Source organism: Boleophthalmus pectinirostris, unplaced genomic scaffold (assembly GCF_026225935.1).
Source record: "Boleophthalmus pectinirostris isolate CB_2022bp ecotype Guang Dong unplaced genomic scaffold, ASM2622593v1 HiC_scaffold_9, whole genome shotgun sequence".
Lineage (NCBI taxonomy): Eukaryota > Metazoa > Chordata > Actinopteri > Gobiiformes > Gobiidae > Boleophthalmus > Boleophthalmus pectinirostris.
This window is the reverse complement of record NW_026571541.1, coordinates 8,696,811-8,717,152: the sequence shown is the minus strand read 5'-3', so window position 1 is coordinate 8,717,152 and position 20,342 is coordinate 8,696,811. Positions and strand designations below refer to the sequence as shown.

Genomic DNA, 20,342 nt, shown 5'->3' with positions numbered 1-20,342 from the left:
GATGTTATGGTACCAAGCTATTACAGTTACTCATTGTCTGCATTTGTGATTTCATATAGTTTAATGAAAAATATCTGAAGACTGCTCATGTTAAATTAGAATTAGAGGGGGGGTGGGATTAAGTAAGTTTTCTTCTTCCCACTCCTTTTTGGGCAAATGTATTTATTTATTTATTTATTTAAGTTATTTCTATTATGATTTCACTAATGTTACATGTATAAGAATGTAAATCTTTTACTTGCCCAAAATAAAAACATAAATAAAAAATAATAATAGATCACAAAATACAGCATAACATGGTCCTTTTGATCAATTACCTGTATGGTGCACATTACAGATGTGTTATTGTTGCTGTGTTCTTCTGACGGCTCAGAGGAAGCATTGAGCCACATATCTGTGAAAACAGGAACATTATTTAAAAAATAATAACTAAAAATAAAAACTGTTAAATGAAATAATGAACCTACTGGGATGGAACTCTGACGGATAGTCCTTGTTCTCAGTTACATTGTAGATCCACTGAGGCAGGCACAGACATACAGGCAGCACATCTCTGACAAAAATAAAGTGTCAGTCATTCTGAAATATTCACAAATAGTAAGTGCTACTTCTTGGTAAAAACAAGATACCACACAATCCACACACTATCTCTATTCTACTACCTCTATGTACCGGTAATCGCTTTTAAATGTAAATGTTCTACATAACACAGAATTGACTTTTGTGAGCTTTTAGTCATGTTACAATACTGTTACCTCCTCAAAAACATACCTCGAGTTGTCTGTCAATAAATATTATTATTATTATTATTATTATTATGCCCGAGCACCTTGGACCTATTGTAATTGTTCAGCAGCATAGCTCATGCAAATAGAGAGCGAGGTGCTCTCCCCTTTCCAAACATAGTGGCACTCATGTCATCGACTGGTGTCCACTGACATGGCGCAGTGGCATCGCCCATGGCCACGATAGTTCACCCCAAAACAGAGCAAAAACAGAGGGCAGAGCGCTCTCCCCTTATCAAACACTCAATCTACTCAATAGTGACACTCATGGCATCCAATAGTACAGACTAGCATTGCCCATTGCCGCAACAGCAGAATAACTGTAATCGTTAACTCTGGTAAACTCCAAAAATGTGCATTGGCTATGTGAGTAATCAAATAGGTCAAGAGTGCAATGGACTCGTTATTGACAATGGACCCCACGGGTGCGTTACTGGATGCGAGCAGTTTCCAATGACATTCATATGTGCCACCATAGGTAGCCCTATATTGTTATTGTTCTGGTTTTTCTTATTATTATTTTCCTCACCCCTGGAGCACAGTTCGATGAATTGTCACCGAAAAAAAACTCACCAAAATTTGCACAAAATTCAAGAATGCCAAAAAAAGGGCACGACAGTGCCTATGGCCTATACCTCAAAATATGAACTTTGTCGTAAACAAATGAAATTCATGTGGTGGATAGGTCCTGTCCTTCCAAACAAAAAATATATATTATGTGGTTGTGAGGCAACCAACAGGAAGTCGACCATATTGGACTGATTGCCACCTGGCACCAAAGTTGCGATTTCCTGTCCACATACTTTAACAAACTCGTTCTAGGATTTTTGACTCAGCCTCACCAGAATCATTCTGTATCATCTGGACAAGTGGGACATTAAAAGTTGTTAAAACTGTTCTAAAAGATCAAATGGTGTTGTCGAGGCAATGGTGCAAATGTTTGTTTTTGCGACTCACCATCAAACAACATTTTTTAAAATTAAAAATTTTACTTTGTCATAGATATACAAAATTTGGTACACACATTCGTGACATGGTCTCAATGAAGAAAGTCAATATGACACCCACACTCCATCTCCCATTGTATTTCCATGGCACTCACCTGCATTTCACACATACGGGTCATTAAGATGTATTCCCCTCACTAATGTTCATTTAACATCATAACTTATTTTATCACATGGCTATAAACTGTTAATCAAATTCTGCAGGTCACAAGCTGCAAGTAGTGTAATATGCAGCCGGAAATGGTAATCAAGGAGCAGACAGAAAATTTGGAGTGAGTGAGAAACTTGTGAGGAAGGACTGGTGAAGAGAGAGATGTATGTATATGTTAGGATTCTGGATTATATAGTATGAATGGTCACTATGTAATTAATTACTATGCATTTTTTCTAGTGTCATCTGCTTGTCTCTATGGCAATGCTTTGCCTGGAATGCTCGCCAGTCGGTCATTAAACCTATTCAACAAGGCCAAATAAGTCAGATCTGTGGAGAGGCGTACCCACTTGAGTAATAATGCATGCTTTTGAGGTGTTTTTGTGCACAAATTAGCTTAAAAGCAAGATAGATGCTAAATGCAATTGTAACACAAATGAAGACAGAATAACAGGGCTTTTGTGTAACAGTGTCACTTCATTCTGTAAACACAGAAAAACAGATCTGTTGAGTAATCGTGACTTTAACAACAGTTGACACAGAACTGCACTGCTTCTGGTGCAGCGCTTTAGAGCTCAGTCTGCCTTAACTGCACCATTACTGACTCCTACTGGAGTAATTTGGTATTGCAGCTGTAACTGAATAATTAAATGTGAGTAAGTGCCATAAATCTAAATATAGCCAGAACATTACAAAATTAAAAGTTATTGGGGGGTGCCTTTTTGTAACAATTATTTTGAGGGTGCCACACCCTTCCCTGCTTAATTGGTCACTGGGTGACATTGAAGAAGGTGAAGACCCTATGGTGTTCCAACAGTTTATGAATGATCTCCAGTTGTTTGTTGAGTCACTGGAAGGATATGAAGCAGCCAAACCTGAGCCATCAAAGACAGTTGCTCCCACTGACAGACTTAAATACCCAGGCAATGTTGCATCCTAGAGGAAAAGATAGGAGCGTTGGGGGTCAAGCTGAGCAATATGGCAGTAAGTAGTAAAGGAGAAATGACTTCACCTGTGACACCCAGAACACCTGAAATTACATTAAAGAAATGCTTTAAAATATGGTGCAAAAAGAAAAACTCTCTTTCACCAGTCACACCAAATGTTGAGTTAGGCTTAAAGAGGGGCTACTCTGAGTTTGAAATCATTGAAATTGTCAGTAAAGCTGTCAGCCCTGGTCTTCACCTCAGAAACCTGCTGGAAGTGAAGTGTAGTCTCAGACTCACACTCAAAATCATTCAAGGCTACTACGAAGCTGACTAATCATCTGATCTGCTGCACAGGCGCATAAACATTTCCCAAGATCCTCAAGAGTCAGCTCAAGCATTCCTGTTCAGGGCAATCGAGCTGAGAGAGAAACTCCTCTGCAAATCCAAGGAAGAAGATGAGGAGGAGCAGTTCAGCCCAAATCTGATCCAGTGCAAGTTCTTGTGGTCACTCGAGACAGGTTTGTTAAGTGAAGCAGTGACATTCCAGTTAAACCATACATAAGCAATACAGTTGTGGCAGAAGAGGGTTTAACTGAGAAGATAAATGAGGCAGCTAGTCTTGAGAAAGAGGAACAAAACAAACTAAAGAGACACATATTACTCAAACCACCCAGAGTCAATGAAATAGAAGCAGAGGTGCAACCCAGCACCAGCCACGAATTAACCAAGACAGTGCCACTGACACACAAGAAGGGAGACAGACCAAAAGGGGTGACAGAGGTAACAAAAAGAAAGGGCCACAGTACAGGGAGCCAGATCCAGAGACTGTTAAGTTTATTGAAGGCCTCAAAGCAGATGTGCAGGAGATCCAGAGACTGTATACTGAGTCAGGGGCAACACCAAAGTGCACACTCACTAGAGCAAAAGGATGCCGTGTGCAGAGAGGCTAGGACTGATACATGCCGACACTGCTGCCGGTGTGGACAAGAAGGCCATCTCTCATGTGGGTGCACACAAGGAAGACAGCAGCAGGGAACCGCTGGCACTGGCTTCTCGTCGCTCTCTGCGCACTTTGGATGGATAGTTTTGTGAGGATTCACAAGCCTGATTTTTTGGTGGGGTCCCCACAAGCATTTATTGCCCTATGTGTGGGAGGTTGGGGTATATGTCACTTTTCCTCGCAGGCACGTCTATATAAGGGGCCCTATTTATGCGTGTCCGCCCCCTTACATATCTGCCCCGCACCTGGCGTCACACACTATCAAGAGTCGACCTGAGCTCGATATCATCACACGTCTACCCACGGAGAGAGCGCCGGTGGCCTACAGTCCTCTCCTTTGACCAGCTCAGACAGTCAACTACAAGAACAGTGGGTGTGGACCACATCAAGGTGAGCGTCCTACCCACCTGTTCACAGAGACTATGGAGACTGTGGGCGTGCCGTGTGCAATGAGACTATATTTTGTAGTTGAGTAAATTGTTCATGCCAAAATACTCTGATTGAAACACTGTGATGGTACAGTAACAGACAAAGAGAAAATGTTGACCGATTTTGTGTCTGGTTACAAGGTAAAAGGTATTGTTTCACCTAAACAAAGTTGTTAACTCCAGGTATTGAAAATGTTTACAAACAGTAATTTTATACTACAAAAGTGATACTTTTGTTAGGGCCTAATGCTCTTAAAAGCATGGGGGATGGGGGAACGGCTTTCTAAGGAAAACCAATAACATCTCCATGGAAACAAGCAAGTAGTGGACCCCGTCATTAGATAAGTTACACAGTGCACTTTAAACTCTCTTTGTAACATTGTATTTTAAGCCTTTATGGCCATAGAGATTAAAATATAAAACTAAACTCTTACCTGGTGAATGAGTAGAAGAGCACCAGCTGCGTTAAGTCAGAGAAAGACAGACGTGATCCAGACAAGTGAAAAACTGAAAGAAAATAAGGAAGGGGCAGCGTTAATCTATCACTATGTTCTAAGAGAACATAAACTAAATTAAACTCACATTAATAGATTTATGGTAGCTTACGTGAGCACAGGAAACTGAGATAAACAGTGGAATAGTGTGTGAACTGTATAAGCTTTTTAGTAAACTGGTACTTTCAGTTTGAATGTACGGGCTTGTATTTCTTTATTAGCTACTGTTTACCCCTGATCTTATATTACTGTAAAACAAGACTTGCATTTGGAATAAGTGTTTCCACAGCACAGTCAAGTAATGTCAGTGAATGCAGGTAGATTTCCAATTTTGTGGCTAACACTACACTCCCACAACTAGTTAGTTAGAGTGGGTTTATAGTGGTTTGCTTGTCTCTATTGTTTTGAATAATTTGTGAGTGGATTATATAATTAAAAAGCATTATTTATAGGTGCACTGAGAAACTTTTTTGGTGGAGAGTTTGTCAGCTGGTTCTCGTTGCCTGGAATGTTCCACAGTATGGCATTACACAACAGGTGAAACCACAGGGCCAAGTTACATGTCAGATCTGCAGAGAGGCGACCTCACTCACAGTAAGAATGCAAGTTTTTCGGTCAATAAAAACCCACATTAATGAGTAAATGCAAGATGGATATGTTTAATGCCATACTGGAACATTGCAGACAAAACAATAACATCACCATGGAGACAAGCAGGCGGCGAACCCTCCACCAGAAAAGCTACACAGTGCACCTTTAACTAATTACTGTTTTTGTATTTCAATGAGAAATGGTGATGCATTAAAAAGTGCGCATACGCCTCACCAAAAACAGTACTAAACCAGGATTAGACCAGCACGAGAACAGGACCAAACCAAGTCTACACCAGGAATAAACTGAACTAAACCAGGACCAAACCAAGACAACAAGAAAGCAGAATCAACAGATCAATGTAAATCACAATAACAGGTTAATAAAGGAAGTCCATGACAACAAACATGACAACAGGACATTTATGACCCAGAGCCTGAATGTTTTTGAATAATTGCAGTAAATAAATGTCAGTAGGTGGGGACAGGAGGAAGGTGAAAGCCTTGAATTCAGGACAATACAGGATTACTCAGACATGCATGATATAAAGAACTCTTGAGTAATTTAACATCATTGTATTTTGTATTTTAGTTTTCTTAGCTCTATTTGTTATAATTCTGCAGGTCTGTAACAAAAAGCATTTCCTTTTGATGTTTCTGTCTTGGCCTAGCCAGGGTGGCGCCACCTAGTGCCTCCACTCAATTTCATTTCTCTCCAGGTCAGGAATTGGAATACACAAGATGGTTCGCAAAAACCCTGGAAGCGCCATATATTTTGTGTTGGCAACAATTCCCGAGATCGAGGATAAAGGATGTTTGAGATGTTTGGATAAAGGATTAAAGTCGGAACAAAGAGAATATTTGCGAATTTTATAAAGGGGAAAGACGTTATTGTCCTTCTTCCTACGGGATTTGGGAAAAGCTTAATATACCTGTTAGCCCCATTAGTGGCGCATTACATAAGTCACAACCAAATAGCCATGATTGGTTAAATGAAAAAAGTACCTGCCTGCCGTCGAACGAACGAATCCTAATGCTGCGAGGTCAGATGGCTTCTATGAAGTGAAACCAGCTGATGATGTCGTAAGTTAATTTAATTCATAATTTGAAAACTTTGTTCATATCTGAATGATTATTTCATGCAAATGTTTAATAATTTAGGTCAAAAGGCATGATGTCTGTACTGTAAAAAGTGTGGAAGCTGCAAAAACTAATGCCTTTGTCATATTTCATTATCAGTCTATAATACATGAAAACTGAAAATTATTATGTTTGGTCACAGTTTTCACTCCATGTCAAGGTGAAATACTGAACATTAAAGCAACAACATACTGCGTTGGCTCATCTCTTTATTGTGAATGGAGTTTAGCGTAATGTTAAGTCTACAGTCCTTGCATTGATGAGAACACTAGAGTTTCAAGTAGATTTTATATATACTATCTACTATCTATCTTAATCTAATCATATGTGGCAGTATTGGTGGGTTTCAGAAATGAAGGGAGAGCACTTCCTGTATTGCCACATAACATCACAACGTGGAACAGACTGGTTTCGGTTTGAGAAAAGACCACAGCCTAAATATGCATGGTTTGTGTGTTAAACATGTGTGAATGAAACAAAACACAACTCTGAGAGTGTTTTTAATGAGGAAACATAACATAGATCAGAAAATAATGTTATATAGGCGCTTTAAACATTGTGAACTGAAACCCATATATGTGTCTCGTACCTTTGCCTGTGCAGAGGATGTTGCTCTCTGTGACTGGTGCATGCTGGTCTGAAGAGGAGACACAGAGCAGGTGGGGCTCACGTGTCAAAGTGTTTCTCAAAACCAGGAAACTCTGCAGGGAAACACATGAGTCATTACAGTAAAGAGTCCAGACAAACCACAAGGGAACCAGTTTAAATATTCAGAAAGCACGCACCATGCAGACAGACAGGAGGGGGATGTGACAGTAATGATGGGGTAGATAGACTTGTGAAGCACCGTTGTTACACTTGTCTATATAAAATTGTGAACCAACCAGTGTAAAGGAAAAAAAAGAATAACTTCCCCAAACGTTACACAAACTTAATTTTGGTTTTGATAACATTGTGCCCCAAGATTGGAACATATTTGAACAATTGATCTTTGTTCAAATATGTTCTTTTTTTTAAAGATCTTATACCCTGCAAAATTACTTAAACAACTTTTTAAAGGCACAATGTGTAACTTGTATTTATCTATCAGATTTATAAACAGTTGCTCCAAAGTTATAACCCTGGATACACAAAATTTTATATGTAAAAAAATACACCTGCTTATCTCAACTGGCATTAAATGTATCTATCTCCAAGGGAAAAGCAGGTTCCACTGTGGAGCATTCTCCTCATTTATCTCACATTTATTCAGTTGTTTTTGTTGCTAATAAAAACATACATTGATCACCTCTCCGCAGATTAGACCTGTAACTTGGCCTGTGGCACATACTTGCTAGTCTGCTTTCATGCCACGGCATTCCACAAAGAAATAATGTCTCTGTGATTAGGGGTGTGCAAAAATATTGAAATATCAATATATATCATCTCATTTAATGTGATGATACAGAATCGATATCGTGGGTTGTCGAGTATTTTTTGGTATATTTTACTAAATTATTTTATTACAGAGCTACAGTTTTGCTGCTTGTTTAGAGGAAAGAACCTTGTTTATATGACACATCTGACATTTTCACTGTTTTGATGTTTTTTGAGTGGTTTAACAAAGACTTTTAGTATCACAACCATGATTTAGCCTTTATTTTGTATTGAACCATAGCGAATTGTATTGTATCGAATCGAAAGCTCACTGTATGGAGATACATATCATATTGTGGCCTATGTATCGGGGTATCGGCAACTTCTTAATGATACCCAGCCCAATCTGTAATGGAGATGAGCAGGTGGTGGACCCTTTACTGGAAAAGTTATCCAATGCAGCTTTCACTAAAATGTTCAGCAAACAACGGTGCAATCTTTAACGAATTCACATTTTTAATTTGCTAATCAAGAAACAATATATTATAAGGAACTGTGATTAAAACCAATTCAAATTCAAATGTCATGCATGCAATGTCAAGCATGAAGAAAGCAGAAATGAACTTCTATGTAAATCTTTTTAATTTGCTGCATGCCGGTTCCCAAAATCAGTGGAACAAATGAGATGTAAAATATAAATAATGACAGATAATGCCACTATTATAAAGGTTACAGGAAATATCTAACGCTATGTCCTCTAATACAAATGAAACACTTCCTACACATTTCTGTCTCTCATTTCTATCTGTCTTTGTTCGTGGGAACTGCCCAGCTCTGTGTGTTACTGGCAGTGAACTATTTTCAATGTGATTTCCTGAGTAAGATACTAATGATGTAATGTGGGAGAAACGTAACTATTGTGAAGCTGAGGAATTTCTATACCTAAGTATTGCAGTATTGTAGTATTGTAGTACTGTAGATTGTATTTGAGTACTATATTTTCTAGGGGTAGGTGAGACACACCAGAAGATTAGATCTATGAGAACGAGGCAAGACGAGATTTTGACCATTTGTAATAAATAAATAGTACAATCCATTTCAGAATTTTGGCTTTACCATTTTTATTTATTTTATGTAATACTGTAGCGTTCATAGTACTGCTTTTTGGAACTGCAGCTTCTCAAATTGTAAAACTCACCATCTCTTAACTCTTTTTGTCTAAGCCAAAGGGAAATTCACTCGGAAAAAATCTAACAAGAAAAATTTTCTCATATGTGTGTGATCTTGTGGCAATTTTGTCTCAAGAGATCTTGTGACACGAGATCTTACGGCATGAGATCTAACAGCATGAGATTTGTACCATTCCTAATATTTTCCCTTACTCTGTGTCCAAATAAAAAAAAAGAAAGAAAGAAAGAAAAAAGTTAAATATTAACAATCACACCATATATTTTGCAGGTAGTCTGAAATTTGTCAAAATTGGTGGACAATAAAACAAACCCTAAAAGCTTAAAGTGCTAAAAAATACTATGCATGTATTTTTCGACTATAAGTCACACTTCTTTTCATGGTTTGGGTGGTCCTGCGACTTATACTCCGGTGCGACTTATATATTAAACTTTTCACACTGAAGCTGTGAGAGGCTCTAGGCTTGTGTGTCAGTATGTGCTGCTCCTGTACAACTATCACTTGGCTCTACTGCGCATGTTTCCTGCATGTGTCCTGCTGCAAGTAGTGAAATATTCAGCTGAAAATGGTAATCGAGCAGCAGAATGAAAGTTTGGAGGGAGCGAGAAACTTGTGAGGGAAAGCAGGGATGGAGAACACAGCTTCATGGTAACCAGGAGGGTGCACCATGCAATTTTCCTGGAAGTCACTGGATGGATTGACAAAACATGAGCTTCAATGACAAATGAAACCATCCTGTCGGGATTCAGAAAGGCCAGAATAATTCTAAGTGGCACTGATGCTGAGTCTGACGACAGCTACACAGAAGAAAAAGCAGCACTCCTTTTACCTCTGGAGAAGTTCAGAAGTGACACTGAGAATGAAGAATTCAATGGATTTAGTGATTTGGAGTGAGATGGAGAGTTTGGTAAACTTGTTCTGTTTTGTTGTTTATGCTATAGTTATCTGAAAACTGTTCATATGTGACGTTAACAGTCTGTTGTTCTCTGTTCTATTGTTACTACTAGAGCGCGACTTTCAAGATGAAAAGTCTGTTCTTGGGCTCTGATTTTATAAAATAAATTTTCCCCAAATAGTGCGACTTATATTCCGGTGTGACTTATATATGTTTTTTTCTACTTCATTACGTATTTTTTGGCTGGTGCAACTTATATTCCGAATACAGTACTTTATTTGGTCATTTCATTTCAACTGCAATTTTGTATATACATATTTGTTTCTCTTCATAGACCACATGCATATTTTAATTTAGCAAATCTTGAAAACAGCTACTTTAAAGGTGAATTGTGTAACTTTTCTGGTGGAGAGTCCATCAAATGCTTTTTTTCTCCACGGAGACATCATTGCTTTCCCTGGATTGTTCCACGGTATGACATTAAACATATCCAGATAGCATTTACTCATTATGGTTGTTTCTGTTGCTCAAAAATACACAAATTCCTTCTGTGAATAGGGACGACTCTCCACAGATCTGACTTGTAATGTAGCATGGTACAGTAACCTGGTTGCCTCCCTTGTGATAGACAGGTTTAATCTATACTGTGGAACTTTCTAGACAAAGCAATTGCATTTCTGTGGAGACAAACAGGTGGCGGACCCTCCTGTAGAAATGTTACGCAGTGCACCTTTAACATTATCTGGTTAAATAGATTATACATTTCCCTTTAGTTCAGTTCTACTGCAGACAAACCCACACACAAACAATAATTTTCCATTTTTGTTCTTAAAGTGCCACTATTACTGACATTTGCTGGTGTTTTTGAGTTGGAAATATGATAAACATCAGCTGCAGCAGAAGAAAAACTGGCAGAGGTCTGCTCAGAGTTACGTCATTTGAACTGCGCTAGGCTCTCTGTGCGTTTATACACTGTCACAGGAAGTGGCTCATCAAAGGGAACCGCAACAAAGAAAAACTCTATATTCACACAGAGCTAACTGTGCAACAGTCAACTTAGTATGCATTCAAATATAGTCGGCCAAAATAACTCAAGCAGCTACTTCTTATATGAAAGAGTTATTACCGGTAATTTAACTTCACAATGTTTGGCAGTTGATTAGAACATGTTTAAAAGTCCTATAGCAGTGTTTCCCAAACTTTTTTTCTGGGGACCCATATTTTAAAAGTCACAAACTTTCACGACCCAAGTGAACAGACATTATAAACCACAAGATAAAGGATGGATTTGAGCATTATTGAACATTAATGAAGATATTTTATTGTTGACTGAACGATCGTGTCTCTCTGAACAATTAGGATTACTCAAGTTTTAAACAATGAAAAAAACAAACAAAAAAACAATAAAAGGATCCATATGTTGCCTATTTGGACATTAAATGCAGCCCATTTCTTTTTCTTTTTAACATTCAACTGAGCCAGTAACATTAGAACAAAATAGTCAATAAAATATTTGCAAAAAAGATTAGAAATTATACAAAACATGTCTTATCATTTCAACATTTCTAATGACATAGTTGGGCGTGTCTGTATTTTTGTAGTGTGTTCCAGTCCGGGTGCAGGAGGAGAGCGCAGCAGCAGATCACACGCAGCATTTAGTCTGTTTCTGTGCTTTGTCTTCTTTTTTGTGAGCCAGAAAATCCAAATTCACACACAAATAAAGAGAAGTGAAAGGGATAAGCACAGAAACACTGGCCCTACTGAGGACAGGGTATTCTGATGAAATGCTCATCCAGAGTGGCAATAAGGTCACAGATCCATGTGTACAACTGTATACTGCAGACCTACATGCAGATCGTGACAAGGCGACCCAGAAAAATTCTCTTGCATCCCACCTCAGGGTCATGACCCAGTCTTTGGGAAACAATGCCCTATAGCACTAAATACGTAGGCTTTGTGTTTTAAACGTGTGAATAAAACGACACACAACTCCAGACATAAGAGGTCACCATGGGGATCACAGGTCTAACGTACTACAAAGTCTCCCAATCTGATCCACTCTATGTAAAGGTGCACTACGTAACTTTTCTGATGCCACATGCTTGTCTTCACAGAGTTATCGCTTTGCTTGCGATTCCATATTTTTGCCATTAAACTTTGCGGACATGTGAGCCCACTCAAGCAAAAATGCATGTTTTTGAGCAACAAAACAGGTCACATTTTTCTATAACGCTTTTCCACCTTCAAGGCACTCAAAGCGCTTTACAACAAGGAACCACTCACCCATTCACACACACATTCACACAACAGTGTACGCAGACACTGTGGGCAAGGTGGGTTAAGTGTCTTGCCCAAGGACACAACGACAGCATTCATCTGTGGGAGCTGGAATCACGCCAGCCAACCTGTGGGTCAGTGGGCGAATGCTCTACCAACTGAGCTACTGCTGCCCCAACTGAGCTACTGCCGCCCCAAAATGTAAATGTAATGTAAATGTAAAATGCCATTTTGCGGAACATTCCAGGCAATTACACCTACAACAAGGCAGCACCACCCCCACCAGTAAAGTTACATAAAGTGCACTTTTAAAGCCTTTATAGAACACTGTACCAACACAACGTAACTTGTATGAAGTAAACACAAGTTAAGCATATTCAATAATGTAAAATGCAAATTAAAATAAATAAATATTCAATAAAATACATAGCACAAAACCCTCATGTGCAAGCCCCTTATAAAAGCTATAGACCCACTTTACACCCACACCAAATTCAACTAATATGAGTCAGACAATGATTTGCTGTGTCAGTGTAAACCCCAAGTCATATCTATTACGGTCATGTTACAATGATGGGAAGTTACAATTAAACAGACATTTGGTATAATTTTGTGAAATTATAACTTACTTAAACTAGTCCAAAACAGTGTGCCCTCTTAGCTGAAAACAAGTCCACGCGTCTGTCAGGGTAATATTTTAAATGGTGTACATTCTGGTTTTTCTACTCACGTTCTTCGCTCAGAGCTGGTCTAACTGGCTGCTGGTTGTTTATCAAGATTGAAAGTACTTCTGCATTTAACCCTGAAATATTCTGCAGTAATCTCAAGATGACCAATAAAAAGGAACTGCAATATTTTCATGCAACGTGCGACATGGGATGTGCAACGGGCCAACGCTTTCTATGTGGTCAGCGTCCTTTCAGTTTTGTATTAAGGGTATTTACAAAGGAATGTAAGAATAGCAGTGCTGGATGACCATTTTGTTACTAAAATAAAAGTACAGATACCAGGGCAAAAGAATACTCAAGTAAAAACATGAGTAGACATATTAAAATACCTGTGTAAAAAGTCTAGTATTTTGCAGAGAGGTTTAGAACAATTACAGGATGAAATATATTGATTTTGATAATGAATAAAGCAGATTTTAAGTAACTCAGTTGATTTGTAAATTTTTGTGCTCAAAGTTGAGACATTAACTCAAATTAAATGTGCTAAAAATAAGTCTCAGTCCTTTCAGCAGGTCTACTATTCAGTGCTAAAATGTAGTGGAGTAGAAAGTACAGATATCTGCTCTCAAATACAGTGAAGTAAACGTAAAAAATATCCACTATAAAATGTACTTAAGCACAGTACAGACACCTAAAAGTAATGTACCCTTACTCTTGTGATTCATTACCTTCCACCACTGACCAATAGGGTTAACACATGTCTTAAGAAAGTTATGCACAATGTTGAGTTAAAGATATACAAACCTGTTTTTTGCAATACTAAGTAGTTCAGTCATCTAATCCAGTAATTAAATTCCACTTTTGTGTCATATACTATAAGGTAAGTGTTGCCATAAACTAAAGCCAGAATTTAAAGCTGATTTGCATAAAGGCCTATGTGCAAATGTTGTCACAATAGAATCACAGCTTCTACATCTACAAGTAAAAAAAAAAAATCAAATAAAGTTATAGATAAAGGCCCTGTATTGTGTATTTGAGTAAAAAGTGCCTTGCCCCAGTACAGATATATTGTAGAAGCCGCTCATGAGGTCAAAATATGTCTGGTTTGTACTGCATTCAATTATAAAGCACTTTATTTTTGGATAATCAGGAAGTAAATAAGTCAGGTTTTATTTATATTGCTCTTTTCACAAACATATGTCACAAACAGATCATTATTCATTCAATCAACACTCGGTGGTGGTAAACTACTATTGTAGCCACAGCCGCCCTGGGGCAGACTGACAGAAGCCTGGCTGCCAATCTGTGCCATCAGCTCCTCTGACCAACAACATCACTCATGCACACACCACTTTCACACTAGGCAATGTGGGTGAAGTGCCTTGCCTAAGGACACAACGACAGTTTTTGTGAATTGTAAATCTGTCTGCATCTCCAAAGCTCAAACGGCTCTGTTCCACCTTGTGATGTCAAGAAGCGGTGGTTTTCAAATTAACAGCTACTTTTTACGTTTAGTTCAGTAGAGATTGTTTATTCCAGGGCTAAAATTATCCAAATGATTCTAGTGAAGGTGTGTGGAGTTCTGTTTGAGAGAAGAACTCAGCCCAAATTTGCAGGATCAAATCAAATGTGTGAATGAAAAAAAAAACACAACTCCATTTATGTTTGTGATGAGGAAACAACATCGTGACATAGATTAGAAAATACAGAAAATATAATATAATATGAATACATGAAGTGAATACATGATTTTACCCCAGTTGGTGCCCCGCTGAGAGCTGCTTGTGCCTCCTCTTTGCTCCATGGTTCTTTGGGACACCAGGCCTCCTCACACCCCCTCAGACGCTCCAGGAGGGTCAGTCTTTTCCTGCTGCTCCTCCACGGGATCGCTGTGGTCCCGTTAACTGGACTGTGAACTGCCCTGCACACATACATTAACACGTGTAGACATGAATGTAAGGGTATGTTGGCAGTTACAATCAGTGGTGGATGAAGTACTCAATTTTGTTACTTAAGCAAAAGTAAAGATATAGAGGCAAAAAATTACTCAAGTATCACATGAAATAATCTACTTAAGTAAAAGTATTAAAGTAGCTGTTGTTAGTGGAGTACATAAATACAGATACCTGCTCTCAAATGTAGTGAAGTAAAGGTCTAACAAAGAACTATACCAGGTCTAAAACAGGACTATACCAGATCTAAACCAGGAATATACCAGCTCTAAACCAGGTCTATACCAGGTCTAAAATAGGACTATACCAGGTCTAAAACAGGACTATGCCAGGTCTAAAAAGGGACTATATCAGGTCTAAAACAGGACTATACCAGGTCTAAAACAGGACTATGCCAGGTCTAAAAAGGGACTATATCAGGTCTAAAACAGGACTATACCAGATCTAAAACTGGACTATATGAGATCTAAAACAGGACTATACCAGATCTAAAATGGGACTATACCAGGTCTAAACCACATCTATACCAGGTCTAAAACAGGACTATACCAGATCTAAAATAGGACTATACCACGTCTAAAACAGGGCTATACCCGGTCTAAACCACATCTATACCAGATCTAAAATAGGACTATACCAGGCCTAAAACAGGACTATACCAGATCTAAAATAGAACTATATCAGGTCTAAAACAGGATTATACCAGGTCTAAAACAGGACTATACCAGGTCTAACTTAAGTCTAAAACAGGACTATACAAAGGGTCTAAACCAAGTATAAAACAGGACTATACCAGGTCTAAGATAAATTTAACACAGGATTAAACCAGATCTAAAACAAGACTATACCAGGTTTCAACCAAGACTATCCCAGGTCTAAAATAGGACTATCCCAGGTCTAAAACAGGACTACAGCTTGACTTGAGCAGTTTTAAGGAGATAATAGTAATGAATCAGCAACAATGATATAAGTGAGAAAATTGTCATGGAAAGTCTAACTCCAGAAACAGTGTCTGCAGTTGAAATTACTACAGCTTCCAGTAGTATCAGCTGCTCACACAGTACACCTCATCATTGCATTGTAAACATTAAACAATAGCTGTGTACTTACATAGTATTCCACGTCAGCCTGTTGTGCTCTTTTTAACAGACGCGCGTTTCCCCATGTGTCGTAATGTAACTGCCACCGAGCTGAAGTTGCTAAATGCTTCAAATACAAACAGGTCTAAAATAGGAAGCTCCCATACTGCATGTGCAAGCCATTTCCTCAAATCAACTGTAGTAAATTGTTACAAACTAAAGAAAATTGCAGTAGTCCTGTTGGTATCCTGATGACATTTGACGCACTTTCAGTTCTTTGAGTAGACCCCTGCACCTCCTCCCCCCGGGGCTCCTGTGGTTAAACCTGTGTCTATGTCTGCAAGGCATGAAAAAGAAAGACCTCCTAGATTAGAAACTTGCATTCTTGTATTGTTAACTCATATTTTTTGCATCATACTACATACTGGAGACTGCAGGTTTAAAAATTGTCACCAAAACCATCTCAGAAATTATGGTTCTTAAGTAAATTTGGTAGAAGACTTCATATGTTAAAAGTACACATGTGACATTTGCCTGGAATGCTGCACACTATCAATACTTTGCAGTGACATCACACTGGGGATGTTCTGCATGTTTCTTTATGGAGGAATGTTCAGCAGTTACCATGGTGACACGATGCACACATTAGGAAACATTTTTAATAGCAGAGGTGGGACCAAGTCATTGTTTTGCAAGTCTCAAGTCCAAGTCAAGTACTGGCAAGTCCAAGTCGAGTCTCGAGTCACTGACCCATAAGTCCAAGTCTTGTCCAAGTCGCCTGCTTTGAGCTTCAAGTCATTTCATGTCTTGTGTCATGTCAGATAAATTGTATTTAAAAAAATCCTAGTATATTTATATATGAGTAGTTACTGTATAAGAGTTGTAGAAATTAATTTAGTTAATTTTTCCTTTTTAAATCGACATGACATTGACAAAATCTTAATGCTAATCATTATGGTCAGTACAGAAAGAATTCAGATATAAAAGTCCGACTCAAGTCTTCTCAAGTCACAGACCTCAAGTCCGACTCAAGTCCCAAGTCACTGACCTTCAAGTCCAAGTTGAGTCCCAAGTGTTAGTCAATTTTATCAAGTCAAGTCCTAAAAATAGTGACTCAAGTCTGACTTGAGTCCAAGTCACGACTTGCAAGTCCCCACCTCTGTTTAATATAGTCTGAAAACTTAAAAAAAAATACAACATGAATTTAAACAATACATTTTCAGGGCTTTGTGATCAATACGAGCCTTCATGGTGCTTTGGTTTTCATCAAAAAATATGTGAGTGATTTCTGGTCAAATTGTGTTAAAATAAATTTAGTCTAACTTGAATAAAAGAGCTTCAGACAAAACAGTGCCTACAGTGCATCAGCTTCAAAGTATCAATACTATTAAACTTACCTTTCTTGCATTTGTTCAGTTGCGTGTGTTATGCTCACACCTTCTAAACAACGTCTAAAAATAAAACTAAAGCAGAATTAAATATGTCACGAATTAGTTTTAACTGTATGGTTAGATCAGTGCATCAAATACAAATTGTGAGCTTCTCATTTCCTCCATAGCCTCTTTGGACTTTTGACGGAAACCACTGCAAGAAGTGTTATAAGTGGTCATTCTTCACCACCAAAAAGCCTTCTGACTTCACTGTTCTCTAATGAAAATGAAAACAAGAAAAAATTCACATTAAAGTGTAGGTTTTCAGAAAAATAAGTTGCAATCTCTCTATCTCTCGATTTATCTAGCTATTTACACTGCAAAAAAGCTTGGCCAAAATTTAAGACATAAACATTTCAATCTATCAGAAAATGACTTTAAAGTAGTGAAAGTATCTGTCCATGCAGCAAGATCATTTTACTTGACAAGTTATCTTAAAACAAACTACCTCTAGACTAGACTAAGCAATCTCTGGTCAAGTAAGTAGATAATAAATCTGAAAACATGATGAATAACCTGATATAAGTTTTAAAATCTTGACCAGATCAGATAAATTTCCAGTGTATCCATCTGTCTATAAGTTGCACTGATTGGTATAACATATTTGCTACTTATTATCACCAAAATCAGTCACTGTTTATGGTTAGTAACAATGGACTAACAGAATAGTATTGTATGCCGTTTGTCTTGTCATTTTCGGATATTTTCTGATCTCTGTTATCATGTTGTTTCCTGTTTTGTTTAATTTGCATGTTTAACACGCAAACCGTGCATGTTTAGGCTGAGTTCTTCTCTAAAATTGAAAATATAGGAAGTGCTTCACTGTGTTTTTTCACTCCACCCACTTTCACTAGAATCATTTGGATAATTTCAGCCCTGGAATTGCCAATGTCTGCCGAACTAAAAGTAAAAGGTAGCTATTAACTTGAAAACTACCACTATATGACATCACAAGGTGGAACAGAGCATTTTGAGCTTTAGAGAAGTAGACAGACTACACACAAAAAAAAAACAAAAAACAAAACAAAAAAGGATTACTCAGGCATGTGTGAATGAAACAAAACACAACTTCAGGTATGATTTTGATGAGGTAACATTATAAAATGGCTCAAAGTTCACAAGAGTCAATTTTGTGTAATATTAAAGTCAAGTCAAGAATTTGCATTTGATAAGATACAGTGGCAAGGTTTACATGCAGACAAAAACCTGCCCATTATCTGATTTCTGAACATTATCAGATTATCAAATGTCTTGTTAACAGATGATGAGGTGAATGACCTGCTTTCATTCTGACTGTTCACACATGGGCAGGTTTTACAGTCAAATAAACTTGCCAGGGTTTCTCAAGAGAAATGAATCAAAAAAGGGTCAAACTAAAAGAGAAAATGAAAGTTATTTTAGAATGCATGTACTTTGCTTTTCAAATACAACTTTTAGTTTAACTGACATGGCATCAGGTGTCAGATTGTGCATGTCTCTTGTGCATGTAAACACAGAACAGAAATCAAATATTGGGTTATCTGCTTATGCTTGCTGTCTGATTGTACTGGCCATGCGATGTACACAATGACTGTGGTTACATGCAAACTCAAAATCAGTTTATTAGCATTTTTGAGGTAACAGAGTCTTCAAAAGTGAAATGTAAACACTAAAAATACCTGCATCAAATTGTGCAGTTTGCATGTTCTCATTAATTTACATTTATATTAAAGTTTGAAAGCTTGCTCAGAACTATGTAGTAACTACTGAATCACAAAACCTATATATATTTTTATATCTGTTTCTGAAACATTATAAACCACAAATGTATTAAAACATGGATATTAGTTAGCACCTACAGTCAAGCCCAAAAGTATTCATACCCCTGATGAATTTTGACTTAAAGTTGCTTGTATTCAACCAGCAAGTTTTTTCTTGATTGGAAACGACACAGACGTCTCCCAGGAGATAATAAGACGATGTGGCATCATTGTGGGAAAAAAAAATAAAAATCTTAGCTTTTATTTACATTTGAACAAAAAGTGGAAAGTCCAAAATTATTCATACCCTTTGGATTTTTCCATAGACTGACAGTTTACAAAGTTCTATACTTTTCCAAACAGCAGAAGCTGTTCTAAAACTTCCTAATTACCGATTCATTGGGAAGAGCTGTTGTAACCGAACAGGTGAAAAGCAGCAGGTCTTTGCAGTTGGTTTGTGAACAGTCATGGCTAAGACAAATGAGCTCTCTGAGGATCTACAGCTGTATATTGTGGCTGCTTACAAGTCAGAAAAGGGCTATAAGGCCATATCTAAATGTTTTCAAGTTCCAGTGGCGATAAGTGCAAAGAATTATTAAAAAATACAAGACGTTCCACACTGTGGAAAATCTCAGAGGACGTGGTCGGAAGCCAAAAGTGACATCTGTGCTGGCCAGGAGGATAGTGAGAGGTGAAAAAGAATCCACAGATCACTACCAAGGCCATCCAGGTGAATCTGGGCTCTGCTGAGAGCAACATCTCTAGGCAGACAATCCAACAGACACTACATACTGCTGGGTTCCACAGACACAGACCAAGGAGGACGCCACTTCTCAAGATAAGGCACACAAAAGCCCGTTTAGCCCTTGCAAATGCTCATCTGGACAAAGAAGAAGACTTTTGGTCTTCGGTTTTATGGTCAGACGAAACAAAAATTGAATTGTTTGGCCACAATGATGTATCCTTCAATTGGCGTAAAAAAGGAGAAGCCTTCAACCCTAAGAACACCATCCCCACTGTCAAACACGGTGGTGGGAACCTAATGGGCCGGGGAGTCTAATCACAGTAAACTATACCATGAACACAGAGCAATACGTCAAGATTCTCAACAACAGGAGTAGGTGCAGCTGTGGACCTCCATAATGCTGTGCCTGATGTTTAAAACCTATTAATAAACAATGAGAAATAAAAACGTTACAAGCTTTAAAAACATTTATTGCATGATGTATGAAGA

At 38.0% G+C, this 20,342-nt stretch overlaps 1 protein-coding gene across 6 annotated transcripts in view; it reads right to left on the bottom strand.

The window, feature by feature from the left end:
• rinl (Ras and Rab interactor-like) overlaps window positions 1-17,362 on the bottom strand; it is a 32,374-nt gene extending 15,012 nt beyond the window's left edge. For 5 of the 6 annotated variants that reach the window (XM_055166868.1, XM_055166872.1, XM_055166870.1 and 2 more), the window contains exons 1-6: window positions 17,337-17,362; window positions 14,664-14,829; window positions 7,114-7,225; window positions 4,735-4,807; window positions 468-553; window positions 318-394 (exon numbers count right to left, since the gene is read on the bottom strand). In XM_055166868.1, coding sequence (XP_055022843.1) covers window positions 318-394; window positions 468-553; window positions 4,735-4,807; window positions 7,114-7,225; window positions 14,664-14,829; window positions 17,337-17,347 — 525 coding nt within the window. In that variant the 5' untranslated portion in view covers window positions 17,348-17,362. Of the gene's footprint in view, window positions 1-317; window positions 395-467; window positions 554-4,734; window positions 4,808-7,113; window positions 7,226-14,663; window positions 14,830-15,970; window positions 16,247-17,336 lie in introns of those variants that run through there. The other variant, XM_020917503.2, reaches the window with a different exon arrangement.
• Window positions 17,363-20,342: the final 2,980 nt, after the last annotated feature.